The sequence below is a fragment of the Aplysia californica genome, unplaced genomic scaffold (genome assembly GCF_000002075.1).
Source record: "Aplysia californica isolate F4 #8 unplaced genomic scaffold, AplCal3.0 scaffold00466, whole genome shotgun sequence".
In the NCBI taxonomy this organism is placed as follows: domain Eukaryota; kingdom Metazoa; phylum Mollusca; class Gastropoda; order Aplysiida; family Aplysiidae; genus Aplysia; species Aplysia californica.
The window spans coordinates 525,810-546,420 of record NW_004797736.1 but is presented as its reverse complement, the minus strand read 5'-3'; the positions used below and the strand labels follow the sequence as shown (position 1 = coordinate 546,420).

At 42.2% G+C, this 20,611-nt stretch overlaps 1 protein-coding gene across 1 annotated transcript in view; it reads right to left on the bottom strand.

The window, feature by feature from the left end:
* Positions 1-10,178: 10,178 nt before the first annotated feature.
* The window catches only part of LOC101856369 (DNA polymerase delta catalytic subunit), a gene marked incomplete at its 5' end in the record, with an annotated part of 16,659 nt that continues 6,226 nt past the window's right edge, over positions 10,179-20,611 (bottom strand). The window contains 7 exon segments of the mRNA XM_013086424.2: positions 10,179-10,443; positions 11,448-11,598; positions 13,406-13,519; positions 15,105-15,237; positions 16,227-16,329; positions 17,198-17,350; positions 18,723-18,895. Of these exon segments, the coding sequence (XP_012941878.2) occupies positions 10,347-10,443; positions 11,448-11,598; positions 13,406-13,519; positions 15,105-15,237; positions 16,227-16,329; positions 17,198-17,350; positions 18,723-18,895 (924 nt within the window).

Genomic DNA, 20,611 nt, shown 5'->3' with positions numbered 1-20,611 from the left:
GTGTGTGTGTGTGTGTGTGTGTGTGTGTGTGTGTGTGTGTTTTGTACGTATGTTTGTAGCGGTAATATACAGCGCAGCTGAGTCTTTCCAAGGCTCTGTTTGGATTACAGTCGAATCATCATTGTTACATCATCTTTATTATTATCTTCATCATAATCATCACTATTATTATATTCTTTTTCTTCTTCTTCTTCTCATATCAGCATTATTATTGCATGTACTAGTATTATCAGCATCATCATCATCATTATTATATTCTTCTTCTTCTTCTTCTTCTTATTATTATTATCACCATCATCGTCGTCGTCGTCGTCATGGTCATCATTATTATCTTCTTCTTCTTCTCATCATCATCATCATCATCATCATCATCATCATCACTGCAGTGGCTAACAAGGTGTCTGTCTAACTGCGTCTCTTCAACCACAAATGTTGTGAAAGAAAGGCCATGACAGCCACATCGTGAGGGACGAGCTATTGAACGTGACCTGGTGTCCCTCTGCTCCCCCTCCTTGTCTGCAAGACGGACACAGAGACTGGCGCTCATATGACCTTTTGCAGTTGCGAGCGCCGTAAAACCCTCTACTATTAAAAAGAGACAGAGACAGAGACAGATAAATAGGCAAACAGACATCATAGAAAATCTCGTTTGTTTACAAGTCAGAGACAGAGACAGACAGACATCATAGAAACTCTCGTTGTTCACTAATTACAAGACAGTCACAGAGACAGAGACAGACAGACGTCATAGAAACTCTCGTTGTTCACTAATTACAAGACCGAGACAGAGACAGAGACGGACAGACATGATAGAGACACTCTCGTTGTTCACTAATTACAAGACAGAGACAGAGACAGAGACAGAGACAGACATCATAGAAACTCTCGCTGTTCACTAATTACAAGACAGAGACAGAGACAGAGACAGACAGACATCATAGGAAATCTCGTTGTTTACAAATTACAAGACAGAGACAGACAGACAGACATCACAGAAACTCTCGTTGTTTACAAGACAGAGACAGAGGCAAACAGACATCACAGAAACTCTTGAGACTCGACTCCGCCATAAATCTCAGACGACAGTCCCCTGTAAGCTAATTAAAGAAGGGATGTTTGTTTTGTTTGATGCTCGTGTCTTCAGCCAGGAGCTCAGGTTTCTGGAAAATTCTTCCCTTGTCAGCCCGGGGGAGGACAAAGCTCACAGCAATTCAGGCTGGAATATTTCTGTCTCCTCTTGTTTCATTTGTGAAAGGATTGCTTCTTTATCCGAGGGATTTGATGTACGTGTAAGTGGACTAATAGAAATACTGCCCCCAGCTGGTTTTGCTGTGTTTATCTAATCTACGGTCTACAACAAAAGTGAGGCTTTGAGGTGGAATCAGGCGCTCGTTAATTTTGGGGCATGTGGAGTTATTGGTATCATCTTGAGGCCTTTCCATTTGCCTTGTTTTTCAAGGACAAAATATCCCTTTATCGTTTGTGTAAGTTAAGATATTGGCGATTGAAGGACGTGAGGGCCACCTGGTTTCAGAGGTAAAATTAGCGAGAAAATGGCCGCCAAAGTTGCGTTATTTCCCAAGTTTAAGAGTCCTTGTAAACTGAAAATTTACATATTCTACGCCTTTAATCAACGTTTTTCAGTAAAAATCCACACAGTAATGTCTTCTTTAATGGGTATTAAAGGTGTTGAGTCAAAAAACAAAAATTCGATAAAATTTCTAAAATCTGCAGGAAAATGCCAGTTTCTTCACTTTCATTATTTTGACGAGCGCCTGATTTCACCACACTGCTTCACAAATGTCTCCACAGGATACTCAATATGACGGTGTCCGCTGGTTTCAGTTCTAGTAGTTCTTGTGAGTTTTAAGGCACTTGCAGTACAATAAGGTCATAGAAGTGCCCAAAAATAGAGGTGTTACAACAACTTACAAGAGAGTTACAAGGGTGCCTTGATAGTCGAAGCTGACTTTGTGCTGTTGAAGCTAGAGAAGTGAGCAGAGTAAGTCTGATTCCCTGTAAGGACTTCTCTGTTGACACCCACCCTTGGCGCTCATATGACCTTACGCAGTTGCGAGCGCCGAAAAACCTCTACTTTAAAAAAAAGTCTGCTTCGACTATCAAGGCACCCCGGAAATAGCGGGTCACAAGAGAGTGACAATTTGACAAACATACGAAAGAAGTAGAGGAAAATGACAATAGTAAGGAATAGGAAAGAAAAAGCAGCAGTTCCCTGTTGCAGTTCAGGCACAGTTATGAGTATGACATTGTTGAATCAGCCCATTTACAATTCTACTGTGCATTAGAACGAGAAATGTCCCCCCTTTGGTATCATCTTAAAGTCTGTTCATTTGTCTTCGTGTCGGTGGAAAAAAGTATCATCTATGTTGAACAGAAGTCAAAATATTTGCGATTGAAGGAGGTCAGTGTCGCCAGGTTTAAGAGCTAAGATCAGCGAGAAAATGACCTCCAAATTCTAATAATTTCCTTAGCCTGAGAGTCCATGGAAACATTTATTGTGTGCCTTTAATCAATTTTTCCCCAGTAAAATCCACTCCAAAATGTATTTTCAAGTAGATCTACTCATAAAAGATGTTGAGCCAAAAAAAAAAAAAAAGAATTTTTTAAAGTAGGACCTACCAGTGACGCCCTCCAACCACCCACATAGAAACAACAGGAGGGAAGTAAAGAAGTAGGACCCACCAGTGACGACCTCCAACCACTCACACAGACAGACAGAAACAACAGAAGGGAAAGTAAAGAAGTAGGACATACTAGTGACGCCCTCCAACCACCCACACAGACACACAGAAACAACAGAGGGGAAAGTAAAGCAGTAGGACCTACCAAGTAGCGCCCTCCAACCACCCACACATACAGAGAGAAATAACAGAGAGAAAGAACAGAAGTCGGACCTGCCAGTGGCATCCTCCAACCACCCACACAGACAGAAACAACAGAAGGAAAGTAAAGAAGTAGGACCTACCAGTGACGCCCTCCAACCACTCGTAATCCAATAATGAAACATTTTATAATGACTTATTTAAAGCAGTGAGCTCTGATGTGGGTTGCTCTTTCTTTCCTATCAACCATCTATCGTCCTTTTCTCAGCTCCTTCTTTTTATGTTCGTTACTCTCTTGTAACACCTCTATTCTTCGGCACTTATATGACCTTATTGTGTTGTAAGTGCCGTAAAACTTTTATTAAAACTAAACAAAGCTTTTACATAATAAGTGAGGCAGCGTGGTGGAATCAGGCTCTCGTCAATTTTTGGGCATGTAGAGTTATTGATATAATCTTAAAGCTTGTTCACTTGTCTTTATTTGGTTGAAAAAAATATCCATTTATCTTGAATACAAGTCGAGATATTTGCGAAAGAAGGCGGTAGAGGTCACCTGTTTTCAGAGGTAAAATAAGAGAGAAAATGGCCGCCAAAGATTAGTTATTTCCTTAGCTTAAGAGTCCGTGGTTACTGAAAATAAATGTACTTTTTTAAAAAGCTTTTGATCAACGTTTTTCAGAAAAATTCTAACAGAAGAGAGTTCTTTAACGGGCATGAAAAGTATTGAGCCAAAAAACAAATGCGGAAAAATGCAAGTTTCTTCGCTTTGACTATTTTGACGAGAGCCTGATTCCACCACGCTGCCTCACATATTATCAAGATAAGAACCTACTCATGAGACACACGACAAGCGTTTCCCTCGAAGACTTGTGAATCTGAGTCCCTTGTCCCCTCATATATCCTGGGGGAGAAGAAGTTATTGATTTCCTGGGATATGTTCTACAAATATACGTTCAATTGGAGGAGATTTTCCCCTTTTAATAACTCCCAAAGGGTCTTCAGAAACATACATGACCAGCGGCGAAATATGACAGTCAAGACGAGCTGTTCTGTGAAACTACCCAAGACAATTTAGTCCCTCGTGACAAAATTTTTTTCTCTTAAAAATCCATTGACGACGCGCTGTTAAGAGGCTCTTAAAAACCCCAGAAGGACGACTCTGTTATAAGCACTCATTTTTCAGTTCTGTTTTCTTAATTTGAAACTTTAAAAGGCACGCAACAACGTACATACATGTACTAGACTCTATGAAAGATACAAATTCCTGTTTCTTTAGTTTTAGTTTTAGTAGAGGTTTTACGGCGCTCGCAACTACTGAATAAGGTCAACAGAGAAGTCCTTACATGGAATCAGGCTTACTCTGCTCACCTCTCTAGCTTCAACAGCACAAAGTCTGCTTCGACTATCAAGACACCCCGGAACTAGCGAGTCACAAGAGTGTGTGACAAACATACAAACGAAGTACATGTAGAGGAAAATGATAATAGTGAGGATTAGGAAAGAAAAAGCAGCAGTTCCCTGTTGTAGATCAGGCACAGTTATGAGCCTGACATGAATCAGCCCATTTACAATTCTACTGCGCTTGAACGAGAAATGTCCCCCCTTTGGGAATGGCTTAAAGACACTACAGTGTGCGGCAGTGCCCCGGGGTAGCGGGCACATTTGTCCGACGAGAAACTGATCGAGGGCAATACTGTGGCTCATTTTGAACCTACATACACAGACCAAAAATACAAGATTGCACAGTTCATTGTAAACGTGTTGTTTAAAAAAAACTGTTTAGGGCGGGCCCTGAAAATAAAAACTATGTTGGGGAAATGTGTATGGACAACGACGTTAAGCTTCGTCAATCGTTCGAATGACCAGAATTTTCGTCCTCAGTGAGTTGATAGGCTCTTAAAAAACCCAGAAGAGCGACTCTGTTATAAGCACTCATTTTTCAGTTCTGTTTTCTTTATAATTTGAAACTTAAAAAGGCTCGCAACAAATTACATACATGAAGACTCATTGGCGGCTCGTGGGGCTAAAAAGTGGGCGTGCACAATTAAATAAGCTACCACAGGCTGAAGATAGTCAAGGGCAGAGTAAATGGGATGGTGTATAGTTTTAGGATCTTTGGGTTGGTGAGGGAGGAGCTCGTGCTTTTATTTTCGTTCCTTTTACTTGTCGCTTTGATTTCTAGAACTAAATCTGTTTGCTAGCTAAACATCCTGCATTAGAACAGAACTCTCAAGTAATAACTTTCACCACTCCACAACAAAACCATTCAAAGACACAAATCATAGGACGGTGACTTGAGTATAACACGTTCACCTCCCTCAGATTCACGGTCACAGAGTCACTTAAAATAGCCTAGTGGCAAGACAACGAACCAATCAGAATTCACTTGAGCACTCTGCTCGGTTACTCCGGGGCTCACATGATTCTGGCGTAGAATAGTGTACAATATTATGGCGTTTATTTTTATACTGCCTACTGTGGGCTATGTTTCAGCACTATTCGGTAGGAGCACATTTGAGATGTGCCGACTTATTAATATTAATGTACCGCCAAATTCGCTACAAGTGTCATCATCGCTTGGGATATCCCAGAGAGCGATTTATAGGTCAAGTTCCTACTGTTGAATCTCCTATTACGTTTAGTTAGAGCGCGTAGGCTTTGGCATGACATAGTACATGTAGATGTTTTACGGCACTGGAGACACAGAAGCCAGCAAGGACCTTGTTTTGATAGAATGTTGGGCTAGTGCTTGTTTCCGGCGTCTTTTATTTTAGTATTGCGGGCGCTTTACGTCAAAGAACTATAAACACAATTTGGCGGCACTGCACGACCGTGCTCTATGGACGAACCGCGCCTGACTAGACTCTACTCTATAAAAGATACAAATTCCTGTTTCTGATTTGTGTAGAAATGGATCAAAATCATATGCCCCCAGATTGCTTTTGGTCTGCTCCACATCGGAAATATGTGTCCGCCACGTCCCCAGGGAGTTAAAATACTGTACAATAATAATAATAATAATAATAATAATAATAATAAATGACATTTATATTGCGCTCAACCCCAATTAAAGTACAGAGGCTCTGAGCGCTTTACAATACAGTACAACGTACAACAGTAACATAAAATGTTGTGTTCTGACCAAAGACAATTACTCAAAATATTCATCTTATTAATTTAAAACCATAAACGACTTCAGGTGACATTTGAATGAATCAAAAGATTTGATCTCTCTTAAAGTACATGTAGATCTACTTGGCAAAGCATTCCCGATCTTGGGGCCTTGGTATTCAAATGCCCTTTCACTCATTGTTTTAAGTTTCATAGATGGTAAAATACATTTCTTTTTGTCAGCTGATGACCTTAAACTGCGAGTTGGAAAGTACAGTCTTAACAGATTTGATAAATATAACAGAACTGTGGATGAGTTGGTGTCGTCGGGGGAGTGAGAAATAGATTCACTCGTCCGAAGTACAGCGTAACCCTTGAGATCTGAAAACTGTCCCCGTCGTTTTATGTAAGAAAAATTTTGAAATTTTGCAAACTGAGCCCAAAAATGTGAAATTTTGCGATTCTGTTAATTTTAACAAAGAAAGATAACGGAAAATAATCAGAAATTATGCAAAAAATGATTAAATTTTACCAAATTATGCGGGGTGCAGAAAACCACGGAGACAGTGTAAAGAAGAAGCGGTGCTTTGATCAGAGAAATAGATCAACTTCACAAGCGGAGTCGATTGTATAATCACCATCGTCATCATCCAGTGCCAGATCTGAGACAGACATCGGCGATCATTTTTCTCCATGCATTCCTTTGCTCGGATGGTCTTTAAAAAAAAAGCTACATTTCCCTGATCTTTCCCTGTTACCCTTTTGTTTAGGTTCCCTAAGTAGGTTCAATTTTGCCAGTGAGAGCTAGATGTTCAAGACCCTTATGTCTATTCAGGTGTCCCAAAAACTGCATTTGTCGTTTCCTGATTGTTTTGAACACTGAGCGTCCCACGTGGGCTTCATCAAGCACTACCTCATACCAGTCATACAGTGTCTTTGATTTCTTTTCCTTCCACGATATTCTTAGCGGTCTCCTAAGAAACCAGATTCACTGTCTCTAGTGATTGTCCAGCATTCACAGCCATAGAGAGAATAGAAGGGTTGACCAAACAAAGCATTTTACAACTTTCATTTTGGTACTCATGGAGAAGTTTCTATTTCTTTTAGTTTTTGTAGAGGTTTTACGGCATTCGCAACTGCATAAGGTCATATGAGCGCCAGAAGATTAGAGGTGTTACAAGAGAGTAACAAACATAAAAAAGGAGGGGAGATAAGGACGATAGATGTTTTATGGGAAACACCACACCAGAGCACCCGCCAACCACCCACTTTCTATTTCTCAGGATTGGACTCGTTTTATCCAAAACGCGTAAGAAAAAAAACTAAACTATAAAACTGTACTTTGACAAGATAAGGTCAAGGACATAATTCTACTCTAGCAGTCCCAGCAAGTAGTGGAAATTTTCCTCTTTTCTTTCAATCAATCCCAAAAGCGACGACAAGCCAACAATAATTCTGTACCTTAGAACAACAAAGTTCTATCTGACATTTTGGCTATTTGGAGTTACTTACTATTACTAAGACCATGAGTTCAGAACCAAAATGTTCTATCTGCTGTATCGAAATCGTAAGCTTATTCGGATTCGGAGTCGTTATCAAGATATTCCAAGAACTGCATTCGAAAAAGCTTGACATAATGTGAAACTCAAACTTTTTGAACGTAAAATTTCTCAAAACAGGGTACATGTACTTAGCTGACACAACTTGGCAATTCTGAGGTAGCCAATAGCCAAGATGAGATGCTCTGGAAACCCCCCCCTCCCCCCCCCGTTTTTTGTAGTATGAGTTTTACAGCACTTGCAACACAATAAGATCATACAAGTGCCGAAGATTAGAGGTGTTACAATAGAGAAACAAACACATAAAAGAAGGAGAAGAGATCTGGACGATAGATGTTTGATAGGAAAGAAGGAGCAAACCACAGCAGAGCACCCGTCAACCGCCCACTAAAACCCTCCTTTGACAAGATAAGGTCAAGGACAAGGATTCTAGCAACCCGAGCAGGTAGAGGACATTTTCCTTTTTTCTTTCAATCCCAAAAGTCATCAAGGCCGATGACAAGCCAACAATAATTCGCTACTTTAGAATAACAAAGTTCTTTTTGCCATTTTTGGATGTTTTGAGTTACTAATACTAAGACTAAGACCATGAGTTCAGAAACATAAATGTTCTATACATCTGCTCTATCAAAATTGTACGATTATTCGGAGTCGTTCACAAGATATTCAAGGAACTTCATTCGAAAAAGATTTGCAAGTGAAACCCAAATTTTTACGTGTCAAATTTCTGAAAACAAGGTATTGAAAAATTGAGCAGTACACTTGTTTTAAAGCACAAGGGGGCTATCCAAAAAATGCTGTATTGAAAAAATCGAAGGTAAAGTTTTTGCCTCTTGTTCAGTTTCTTGAAAAGACAAGGAGAGTTTTCTCTATAACCAAACAAATATACACACCAATGAAACCAAACTTCTATCTGTCCCCGTGGCTTTATGTACCCCGCATAATTTAGAGGTCAGGACGATAGATGTTTGATAGGAAAGAAGGAGTAATCATCACCAGAGCACACGCCAACCACCCACTTTCACCATTTTTTGATAAGCGCATGCTTCCACTACGACGATGATGCATCACAGATGAGTTAGGGTCACAGAGATAACAAACAACACAGCATCAAATGTCAGGGTAACATCAGGTTTAATTCATATCGTCACACACAACAAAAACAAAAAAGAAGTAATATTCACCTCAACTTGCATACAATAGTGCAAAATATGAAACAAAACATACGAGACAAAAAGAGGAAACATTTCCATGAATACGAAAGAGTGAAACAGTCACACACGTTCACACACGTCCTCTCACCAGCAACCCTTCCTCCCCAACCAAGGAAAAACCCTCATGAAAACAAAACATCCAAAACAACAAACTCCTCCCAGAACTCCAACGACTCCCCTGCTCACAACATAAGACAGCACATTCTGGTTTAGTTTTTGTATGAGTTTTACGGCACTTGTAACACAATAAGGTCATATAAGTGCAGAAGATTAGAGGTGTTACAAGAGAGTAACAAAAACAAAAAAGAAGGACGATAGATGTTTGATAGGAGAGAAGGAGCAAACCACACCAGAGCACCCGCCAACCACCCACATGAACACATTTCTTTGAGTAAACAGAAGCGCATCAACACAATCATGGTCATTTAGTAGTCTACAGGGGAAAATGCAAGACAGAAAGACTATAGCAACAGATGGAAAGACAAGAAGTAGGACCCACCAGTGGCGCCCTCCAACCACTCGTAATGCTAACAGGAACAGCATACAAATACAATGACAACATAATTTGTTTTATTTAGTGTTTTACGGCACTTGCAACACAATAAGGTCATATAAGTGCCGAAGATTAGAAGTGTTACAAGAGAGTAACATACATAAATCAGAAGGAGGAGAGATCAAGACGATAGATTTTTAATAGGAAAGAAGAAGCAAACCACACCAGAGCACCTGCCAACCACCCAACCACAAAGTTGCTATATAAGGCAAAGGTTGCTCTTATGTGGGTTGCTGTTAAGTGGACACCACTGCACTATTACCCCATCAAACCCGAGACCACCCAGAACAATTTTCTGCTTCCCCGTAAGCATACACAACAGAATGAACCAGGAACAGTAAACAAAACATACAGTAGTTTATCGATCCAGAACATACAGTATGACACGGATAGGTCAAACATAGAGGAATCGAAACCACGTATCCGTTGAACTGTGCCTGCAGTCCCGATTTTTCTTTCTTCTTTATCCTTTGTAAGATATCCCTCGATTCTTCTTTATCTTTGAAAGATACCCCTCGAACTAGAGATCCCTCAAACTACCGTGGCCAGTCCCGACGAATTCGAGCTATCCGTGTTACACTATAGCTGATCCTGCTCAAACAGCCACCTGTCCGAGACAAACATCTGTACAAATAACCACATCCACCCGATTCACCCCCCAACTTGCATTTCACTTTTTCAATATTTTAAAGACACTGTCTTGAACATCTAGCTCTCACTGGCAAAACTGAAGGCAATCGAGGCAGGGATAGGCCCAGAACTACATACTTAGGGAACCTAAACAAATGGGTGACGGGGAGATCAGGGAAACGTAGCTTTTTTTAGAGCATCCGAGCAAAGGAATGAATGGAGAACCATGATCGTCGATGTCTGTCGCAGATCTGGCACTGCATGATGATGATTGATGATGATGATGATTGATGGTGACGATGATGATGATGACTGATGATGATGATTGATGGTGATGATGAATGACACTGTCAAGGACAACCACATTTCTCCTCGACAAAGGGCCGTTGTCTTGGCAGAAACATTTGACGGTGAGACAAGAACACGATGACAACGATCACCAGCTGACGTCTCCAAACCTCGCGATGAGCGTGTCTTGGTCCAGCAGATCTTTCTGGACCTTTTTCCGCATGTAGAAGATGGGGCAGTCGCGGCTAGGGTCAGGGATGGAATAGAAAGAGCGGGTGGGGGGGGGGGGGGGGGGGGGGGGGAGTGATAAATTTGTTCATTTGTTTGAGTAAAAAGAAGCTTACCCACATAATAACGGTTATGTTGAGTTGAGAAGAAACAGGACAGACAGACAGACAGACAGAAACAACAGATTGAAAGACAGTGCTTCAGTTTTAGTAAGAGTTTTTTTTGGTTTTAGTAGAGGTTTTACGGCGCTCGCAACTGCATTAGGTCATATGAGCGCCAGAAGATTAGAGGCGTTACAAGAGAGAGTAACAAACATAAAAAAGGAGGGGAGATAAGGACGATAGATGTTTGATAGGAAAAAAGAAGAAAAACCACACCAGAGCACAGAGACCCTGCCAACCACCCACGCACATTTTATGAAACGACATGCTGAAGGGTGTAAACACAGCGGTAGCAGTACTGACAATATCACTAATGACTGTGTTTGTTCGAGGAAACAGAAGCACATCGCCACACTACCGTTATTTATATATGTTTGTTTGAATAAAGAGGCGTTACATCAAAACATGAACGATTCTTTAGGTTTATTTGTTTGAGTAAGGAGAAGCAATTCTACACAATAATATTATTCATGCTTCTTGCCCCATTGATCACTGCATACAAGGTCAAGGACATTTCCTAAATAGAATTAGTTTTAGTAAGAATTTTACGGCACTTGCAACATAATAAGGTTGTATAAGTGCCGAAGATTAGAGGTGTTACAAGAGAGTAACAAACATAAAAAAAAAGGAGGTGAGATAAGGACGACAGATGTTTTTAGTTTAGTTTAAGTAGAGGTTTTACGGCGCTCGCAACTGCATAAGGTCGTATGAGCGCCAGAAGATTAGAGGTGTTACAAGAGAGTAACAAACATAAAAAAGAAGGAAGGAAGAAAAGGACGATAGATGTTTGATAGGAAAGAAGAAACAAAGCACACCAGAGCACCCGCCAACCAGCCCAAAGTGTAGCAGGAAGTACTCACTTTGTGCACAGCACGTCTTCGTGAAGACTGCCCTGACAGCGTTGGCACTGCGTCCAAAGTCGTGTGAACTTTTCTTCCAACGCCTGGAGAGTTCCCACCTCCTTCTGGTACAGCTCTGACTCTCTTGGCACGCAGTGTTTGCACACGGCACCTGGACAAAAGACGGCAGCGTTAAACGATGCACCACAAATGTGTCACGACGTGGCGGAATCAGGCACTCCGTCAATCTTTTTGCATGTGGAGTCATTGGTAACAACTTAAAACTTGTTTATTTGTCATGTTTTCGATGACAGAAAATGCCTGCCTATCTTGAATAGAAGTCGAGATATTTGTGATTGAAGGAGGTGGGGGTCGCCTAGTTTCAGAGGTAAAATTAGCGAGAAAATGGCCGTAATAATTTGGTGACTTCCATAGCTTGGAAACTGAAAATTTATATTTGTTGCACCTTTAATTAACAATGCTCACAAAAAAGTGCTAAGCTAACCCCCCCCCAAAAAAAAAATTCGATAAAAATTGTCAGACTTGCGCAAAAATGCTGCTTTCTTCGATTTCATTATTCTGACACATGTCACAAATATCAAACTATACCTCGCTTGGGTCAATCACCTGGACAACAGATGACAGTATCGTACAATACCTCACAAATATCAAACTATACCTCGCTTGGGTCAATCACCTGGACAACAGATGACAGTATCGTACAATACCTCACAAATATCAAACTATACCTCGCTTGGGTCAGTCACCTGGACAACAGATGACAGTATCGTACAATACCTCACAAATATCAAACTATACCTCGCTTGGGTCAATCACCTGGACAACAGATGACAGTATCGTACAATACCTCACAAATATCAAACTATACCTCGCTTGGGTCAATCACCTGGACAACAGATGACAGTATCGTACAATACCTCACAAATATCAAACTATACCTCGCTTGGGTCAATCACCTGGACAACAGATGACAGTATCGTACAATACCTCACAAATATCAAACTATACCTCGCTTGGGTCAATCACCTGGACAACAGATGACAGTATCGTACAATACCTCACAAATATCAAACTATACCTCGCTTGGGTCAGTCACCTGGACAACAGATGACAGTATCGTACAATACCTCACAAATACAAAAGACCATAAGGTGGGGTAGGAACACACACTGCGACATCATTTTTGTCCGTACCATCTCAACAACAACAACAACAATGACAACAATTTCGTCCGTACCATCTCTGTCTAGGGGAGTTTTTGTTGTTTGTTTTTGTAAGTGTTTTACTGCATAAGGTCATATGAGCGCGTGGGACACACTAAACTTTTTCAGTTCGTAGGAAATTATGAATTTTGCCCGGGTGGTGGCCGAAGCCTACTCTTATCGATTTTAGACCACCAAAGAATCTTTAACGTGCACAACTTGCACACGAGACCTCCGAGATTTTTCGCCCTTGTCCGAGAAGGCTAGGTGTAGATCTTTCCTACCAGAAGATAGGGGTGTGGCTGAAAGACAGCAGTAAGAAGAAGCCAATGAGTAGCAGTAGAAAGGCTGCAGAAAGAATCAGGAGCCCAGAGGAGGGGGCAAAGGAGGTGAGGGGGTGGGGGCAGAAAGACGAGACGAAAGCAGACGACAGAACATTGCTAGAGAGTAGGAAAGGAGGTGAAAGGAGACAAATTTAGAGAAGAAAATTTTTGGTCGCTACCCGGATTCGAACCCGGGACCTTTGAATGAGAGGCCAACACCTTAACCTCTAGGACACGAGAGCCGTACCATCTCAACAACAACAACGATAACAACAACAATGACAACAATTTCGTCCGTACCATCTCTGTCTAGGGGAGTTTGCAGCCAATGCAGCTACAACAACAACACCACCAACAACAATAACAAGCGACAACAACAACACCACCAACAACAATAAGCAACAACAACAACAGCGACAAGTTTTGTCCATACCGTCTCCGTCTAAGGGTGTCTTGCAGCCAATGCAGGTACTTCTTTTCTTGGTGAACGCAGCCAGCCCCCCAATCTTGGACCTCACTACCGTCTTTGTCCTCGTATGCTCACCACCTGAACACAAACACACAAACAAACAAACAATAGAATGTAAGCTTCTTTTTGTCTTAGTTTTAGTAGAGGTTTTACGGCGCTCGCAACTGAATAAGGTCATACGAGCACCAGAAGATTAGAGGTGTTACAAGCGAGTAACAAACATAAAAAAGTGAGAAGGGGAGATAAGGACGATAGATGTTTGATAGGAAAGAAGGAGCAAACCACACCAGAGCACCCGCCGACCACCCACTCTTTGTCAGCAAGCTGGTCAAATCTGCTCCGTCAAAATGTGCGGTTTTTAGGAGAGAGAGAGAGAGAGAAGACACAATTTCCTTCTTTGAACAATTGTATTAATACAGCGAGTTTCTTTTCTTTCAACATTTAATTTAGTTTTCGTAAGGGTTTTACGGCATTTGCAACACAATAAGGACATATCTATAGTGCTGAAGATTAGAGGTGCTACAAGAGAGTAAGAAACACAAAAAAGAAGGAGGGGAGATAAAGACGATAGATGTTTGATAGGAAAGAAGAAGCAAACCACACCACAGCACCTGCCACGGTCTGCTTACAACATTAAGAATTTGAATTTTGACCAAATATTTCCTGAGCACATACAACCTAAACTAGATTAAGAAACTACAACAAAAAATGTTTCCACATTTTGGGACTAGTACATCGAAACAACCGGCCAACATCTTACATTGGGCATGTTATGAATATATGTGTCACCACGCGGTGGAATCAGGCGCTCAGCAATTTTGGGGCATGTATAGTTATTGGTATCGTCTTAAAGCTTGTTCACTTATCTTGCTTTTGATGAAAAAAAAATACCCATCTATCTTGAGCAGAAGTGAAGATATTTGTGACTGAAAGAGATAAGTTCACTTGGTTTCAGCGGTAAAAATAGCGAGAAAATAGCCGTCAAAGTTTGGTAAATCCAATAGCTAAAGAGTCCTTGAAAATTGAAAAATTGCATATTTTGAGCTTTTCATTAACGTTTTTCAATATAATTCACATGGGAATGAGTCTTTATTCGGACATTAAAAGGCAGACCCCCCCCCCCCCCCCCCAAAAAAAAACACCCCAACTTGATTAAAATTGCGAAACAGGTGGGAAAATACCCGTCTCTCCAATTTCATTATTTTTACAGGCGCCAGATTTCACCACGATGACTCACATATGTCTTGACAATTCCTAATTCTTCTTCAGCATTAGAAAGTCTTTGAGAAGCAATATTAGAAAACAAACAAAAAAGTTTTCCCCAATTCAAAATGGACTACCGTATCATAACCCTAAAAATATAATGTCATTAAATTGTTTTCAGTTTTAGTTTAGTAAGTGGTTTTACGGCGCTCGCAACTGCATAAGGTTACATGAAAGCTTGAAACACAAGTTAGTTTTATTTGCAACGGTTCCCTGTACAGCTGGGCTAGGTTCAGGAGTTCATGAAATTGAACACTTTGCTCTTGCCATTAAAAGGCATTTGGGGGGAAATCTAAATAGATGTTTGACAGGAAAGAAGAAGCAAACCACACCAGAGCCCCCGCCAACCACCCACAGTTAAACAGTTTGTTTTCACGAGTTGGTCGGCAGCTAGACTTACGTAACAACATGGACTCGGCCTTCTTCTCCCCGAGGATGGGCTCGAAGATTCGGAGCAGCGGCTTCGACAGCTGGTTCTCCAGGTAGTACTGAGTGTCGATTGGAACGTTGTTCTCCAGCACGTAGATCGGGTCCTACCATTGCCAGCACAACAATGGGAGACAGAAACATTTTTGAACCAGTAGAACGAATGGCAGATCGGGTCCTACCACCACAACAACAACAAACAAAAACATTTCTGAATCAGTAGAATAAAATGGTGAAATGGTATGGGTTTAACGCCCCTATCAACACCTAGGTTATTTAAGAGGCGGGACCTCCGAGTCTAACGTCCATCTCCGCAAGAGCCGAGCCAAGTGGGAAACTTTCCCAAGGACACAACGTCGGACCGAGCTGAGAATCACTAAGGTGAATGGTAGATCGGGTCCTACCACCACAACAACAACAACTACAGGAAATAAAAACATTTAAAAAAAGTTTTAGTAGAGGTTTTACGGTGCTCGCAACAACTGCATAAGGTCATATGAGCACCAGAAGATTAGAGGTGTTACAAGAGAGTAACAAACACAAAAAAGAAGAAGGGGAAATAAGGACGATAGATGTTTCATAAGAAGAATCAGTAGAATGAATGAAACTGGTCAATAAAGCAGGCGTGCCAACTTCTTTCCAAACCTAATCAAGGACAGCTCTGCCATGAGCTGACAAAATGCCTTTTTTTCTTCAGAGCAGTTTCGAGAAAGGTTTTTTGTCAGCGCAATCATTTAAAAATAAGAGTCATTCCAAAATTTGAATTCTAATTTATCCAAAAACTAGTTGCAGTTTCAATTTGATTTTCGCACACAAGTAGGGTAACTGATCAGGCTTTCGATTTAGCAACTAACAAAACCTCAGACTTGAGATATGCGGCTGTTCCTTTCGCGGCACCATTCCCCCCCACAAATACAAACACACACTACAAACCTCTGACTTGAGATATGCGGCTGTTCTTTTCACGGCACCATTCCCCCCCACAAATACAAACACACTACAAACCTCTGACTTGAGATACGCCGCAGTTCCTTTCGCGGCACCATTCCCCCCCCACAAATACAAACACACACACACACACTAACACACTACAAACCTCTGACTTGAGATACGCCGCTGTTCCTTTCGCGGCAGCGGTGATCACGTAGGGCACACGGTCACCCAGCTTGGGTGCGCTGCCAGGATCTCTCTTCTGCATTCTGAGGAGGAATCATCGAAAATGTTTTGTTATGTTTCCATCTCCTTGTTTTTTACGCTTTAGTCTGAGTTTTGTTTTAGTAGAGGTTTTACGGCGCTCGCAACTGCATAAGGTCATATGAGCGCCAGAAGATTAGAGGTGTTACAAGAGAGTAACAAACATAAAAAAGTGAGAAGGGGAGATAAGGACGATAGATGTTTGATAGGAAAGAAGAAGCAAACCATACCAAAGCTTCCACCAACCACTTACATCTCCTTGTTTACCTTGGCACCAAGTCCTGCCTGCATTTCATAGGGATAAAAACCAACAAACAAAAACAAAAACAAAACCAACAACCCAGTTTGGCCATGTTATCAATGGCACCTCGTCCGCCAGTGTTGAGAACCTATCACACAAAGGAAGGAGGGGGTGGGTGGGGGAGAAGAAAAGATAAGGACAATATCACACAAAGTCATCAGGCTACAAAGGAAGGAGGGGGTGGGTGGGGGAGAAGAAAAGATAAGGACAATAGACCATTGACAGGACTGAGAAAGTTTTAGTTTTGTTTTAGTAAGAGTTTTACGGCACTTGCAACACAATAAGGTCATATAAGTGCAGAAGATTAGAGGTGTTACAAGAGAGTAACAAACACAAAATAACAGATGTTTGATAGGAAAGAAGGAGCAAACCACACCAGAGCACCCGCCAACCACTCACAAGGAAGGATAGGGTGGGTGGGGGATAAGAGAAGAAAAGGACAATAGACGATTAACAGGACAGTAAGAAAGAAGGAGCAGACCACACCAGAGCACCCATCAACCAGCCACCCACGGACAGTAAGAAAGAGAAGGAGCAGACCACACCAGAGCACCCACCCACCAACCACCCACCGGTTGGCCAGCTCCACATGCGCCTGTTTCCCGGCGTACTCCTCGTCGGTCTTGGTCAGTTCTTTTGTGATGACCAACTGGGAGATGTCGATGCGGTTACACAACAGGTCCGAGATTGTCTGCTGGGCGTGCTCGATGGCCCCGTTCGGATTTCTGCACCGGAAGAAAAATACATTTATTGTGAGGCATCGCGGTGAAATCAGGCACTAGTGCTCAAAATAATGAAATCGAAGAAATTGCCATTTTTCTGTCCATTTGACAAATTTTATCAAATTTTTGTTTTTTGACTCAAAACCTTTAAGGTCCATTTAAAAACACATTTCTGTGAGGATTTCACTAAAAAATTATGTCGATTTAAGGCACAAAATGTAAACTTGCAGTTTCTAATTCTAAGGACTCTCAAGCTTTGGATGTCGCCAAACTTTGCAGGCCATTTTGTCTCTAATTTTACCTTTTAAGGCGACCTCCACCTTCTTTAATCGCAAATATCCCGACTTCTATTCATGATAGATGAGTATTTTTTCAACAAAAACAAGACAAATGAACAAGCTGTTCAGTGATACCAATAACTCCACATGTCCAAAAATTGACGAGCGCCCGATTCCACTGCGTCGTGACTCATTTTCAAAATGAAATAAAAATAATAAACTCTGACATACGTCATTTGGAAAAAAGAGGCATGACGGAGTCCGACACTGTGTAGTCTATATGGTCGCTTTGAAGCACAAGCGGGCTATCCCAGATTTCGGGGGTTTCCAGAAATCTTGACCTACACCAAAAATGGATATTGCCCTACCTATAGAAAAAGTTTGGGTTCATTGGTGTGTATATTTGTTTGGTTATAGAGAAAAGTCTCCTTGCCTTTTTAAAGAAACTGAACAAAAGGCCAAAACGTTACCTCAGACACAGAAGCCAACGTACAGTGCGGCTGTGCCGACACACAGATGGCACCCGCTAGGCGAGCTACAGGTCAGACCTACAGAGCCACTCTGGGACCGGCCTAACCCGTAGTGTAAAACTTGCACCTACCATGACTCATTTGTCTATGAGCAGCAGTTTTTTGTTTAGTTTTAGTGGAGGTTTTACAGCGCTCGCAACTGCATAAGGTCATATGAGCGCCAAAAGATTAGAGGTGTTACAAGAGAGTAACAAACAAAAAAGAAAAAGGGGAGATAAGGACGATAGATGTTTGATAGGAAAGAAGAAGCAGTTTGACTCACCTGTCTATGGTCTATGGGCAGCAGTTTGACTCACCTGTCTATGGTCTATGAGCAGCAGTTTGACTCACCTGTCTATGAGCAGCAGTTTGACTCACCTGTCTATGAGCAGCAGTTTGACTCACCTGTCTATGGTCTATGAGCAGCAGTTTGACTCACCTGTCTATGGGCAGCAGTTTGACTCACCTGTCTATGAGCAGCAGTTTGACTCACCTGTCTATGGTCTATGGGCAGCAGTTTGACTCACCTGTCTATGAGCAGCAGTTTGACTCACCTGTCTATGGTCTATGGGCAGCAGTTTGACTCACCTGTCTATGAGCAGCAGTTTGAGGCAGGTGTTGATGAGCTGGGCGACCAGCGGCGAGTTGTCTCTGCGCACCGTCTCAATGCCCTTACAGTCCATCTTGTCGTGCTTGACTGCGTTGGTCCAGTACAGACCCGCGTAGCGCTTCTTGTTGATCAGCAGGTAGGGGAAATACACCTGGTGGACAACATTGAAAGTTTCAGTAAGAGTTTTACGGTAGGAGCGGGCTCGAGACGAGCTGAGTACTGGTTTCTCACGAGAACGGCCCTTCCCGTTTGCTGCCCGACCACTAAACTACTGGCCCGTACCGAGAAGTGATACCGCCCGTTGGCTTGACATAACGAGTAACGAGAGTGAGAGGTGTCGACGAAAAGAGTGGCACAGCCAGCGAGAAATGACACGCAGACAGTGCCACCCATCACCGTGCCGTCCTGTGTCTGAAACTGAGAGGGAGGGGAGAGGGTGGCGAGGCGAATGAGGGACCTCAGTCTTATACTGTAGGCCTATAACCTCCTTGGCCTAGGTCTACCTATCTTCCTTCAACACATGCGCCTGCATGACAGGGCTAGCCTAGTTTAATAATAATAATTGCATTTATATAGCGCATATCCATGCTCAAGAGCATGCTCTATGCGCTTTACAACTATTATTGCCCCAGCAGACCCTCTGAGAACACTCAGAAACATTCTCAGCTTCCGCGGAAGCATACAGTGCAAGCTGCAGATTTCACGCGCTCAAACACTAACAAACTGACAAGATCTTTCACTGTCTATAGCCGGGTACCCATTTCCACCTGGGTGAAGTGAGGAAAATGTGTGCTAAGTGCCTTTCCAAAGGACACAACGTCGGGCCCCTGACGGGATTCGAACCCACGACCTTATGGTTGCGAGTCCGAGAGCCTAACCACTCGGCCACTGACGCGACAAGCGTAGTTTAGAACCCGACAACAGTCGGCCTTTTCGCTCAGCGAGCTACTCGTCCAACGGCGAAAGAAGAGAGACCCCGACCACGGCCGGCCATCACTGAACCGGTCCTGGTGAGAAATATGTCAGCTTCCTGTCAGCTCGTTCGGGAAGAAAAATGTGCTTCCCGCCCGACTCTCTATTTCGGCACTTGCAACACAATAAGGTCATATAAGTGCCAGAGAATAGAAGGGAAACAGGAGAGGAACAAACACAATAAGGTCATATAAGTGCCAGAGAATAGAAGGGAAACAGGAGAGTAACAAACACAATAAGGTCATATAAGTGTCAGAGAATAGAAGTGAAACAGGAGAGGAACAAACACAGAAGGACAGATAAGGATGATAGATGTTTGATAGGAAAGAAGGAACAAACCACACCAGAGCAACCGCCAACCACCCACTGCCTAGTGTTTTTAATCTGGGTTGAGCACTATAAACATGGCATATAGCAATATTAATACTTAGTGTTTACATGGAATTTGTGTGTGTGTGTTTGTGTGTATATATGTGTGTGTGTATGTGTATGTGTGTGTGTATGTACGTGGTGAAACGCCAAACCAATGTGCCACATGATCTGGACAATAAAGATGTATCTTTTCTTATAGGACGAGAGGCGCGTGGCGAGTGACAAGCACACCTTCTCAACTGACGAGCGTACCTTCTCAATTGACGAGTGTACCTTCTCAACTGATAAGTGACGAGCGTACCTTCTCAAGTGACGAGTTTACCTTCTCAACTGACAAGTGACGAGCGTACCTTCTCAATTGACAAGTGACGAGCGTACCTTCTCAACTGACCAGTGACGAGCGTACCTTCTCAACTGACCAGTGACGAGCGTACCTTCTCAACTGACAAGTGACGAGCGTACCTTCTCAACTGACAAGTGACGAGCGTACCTTCTCAACTGACAAGTGACGAGCGTACCTTCT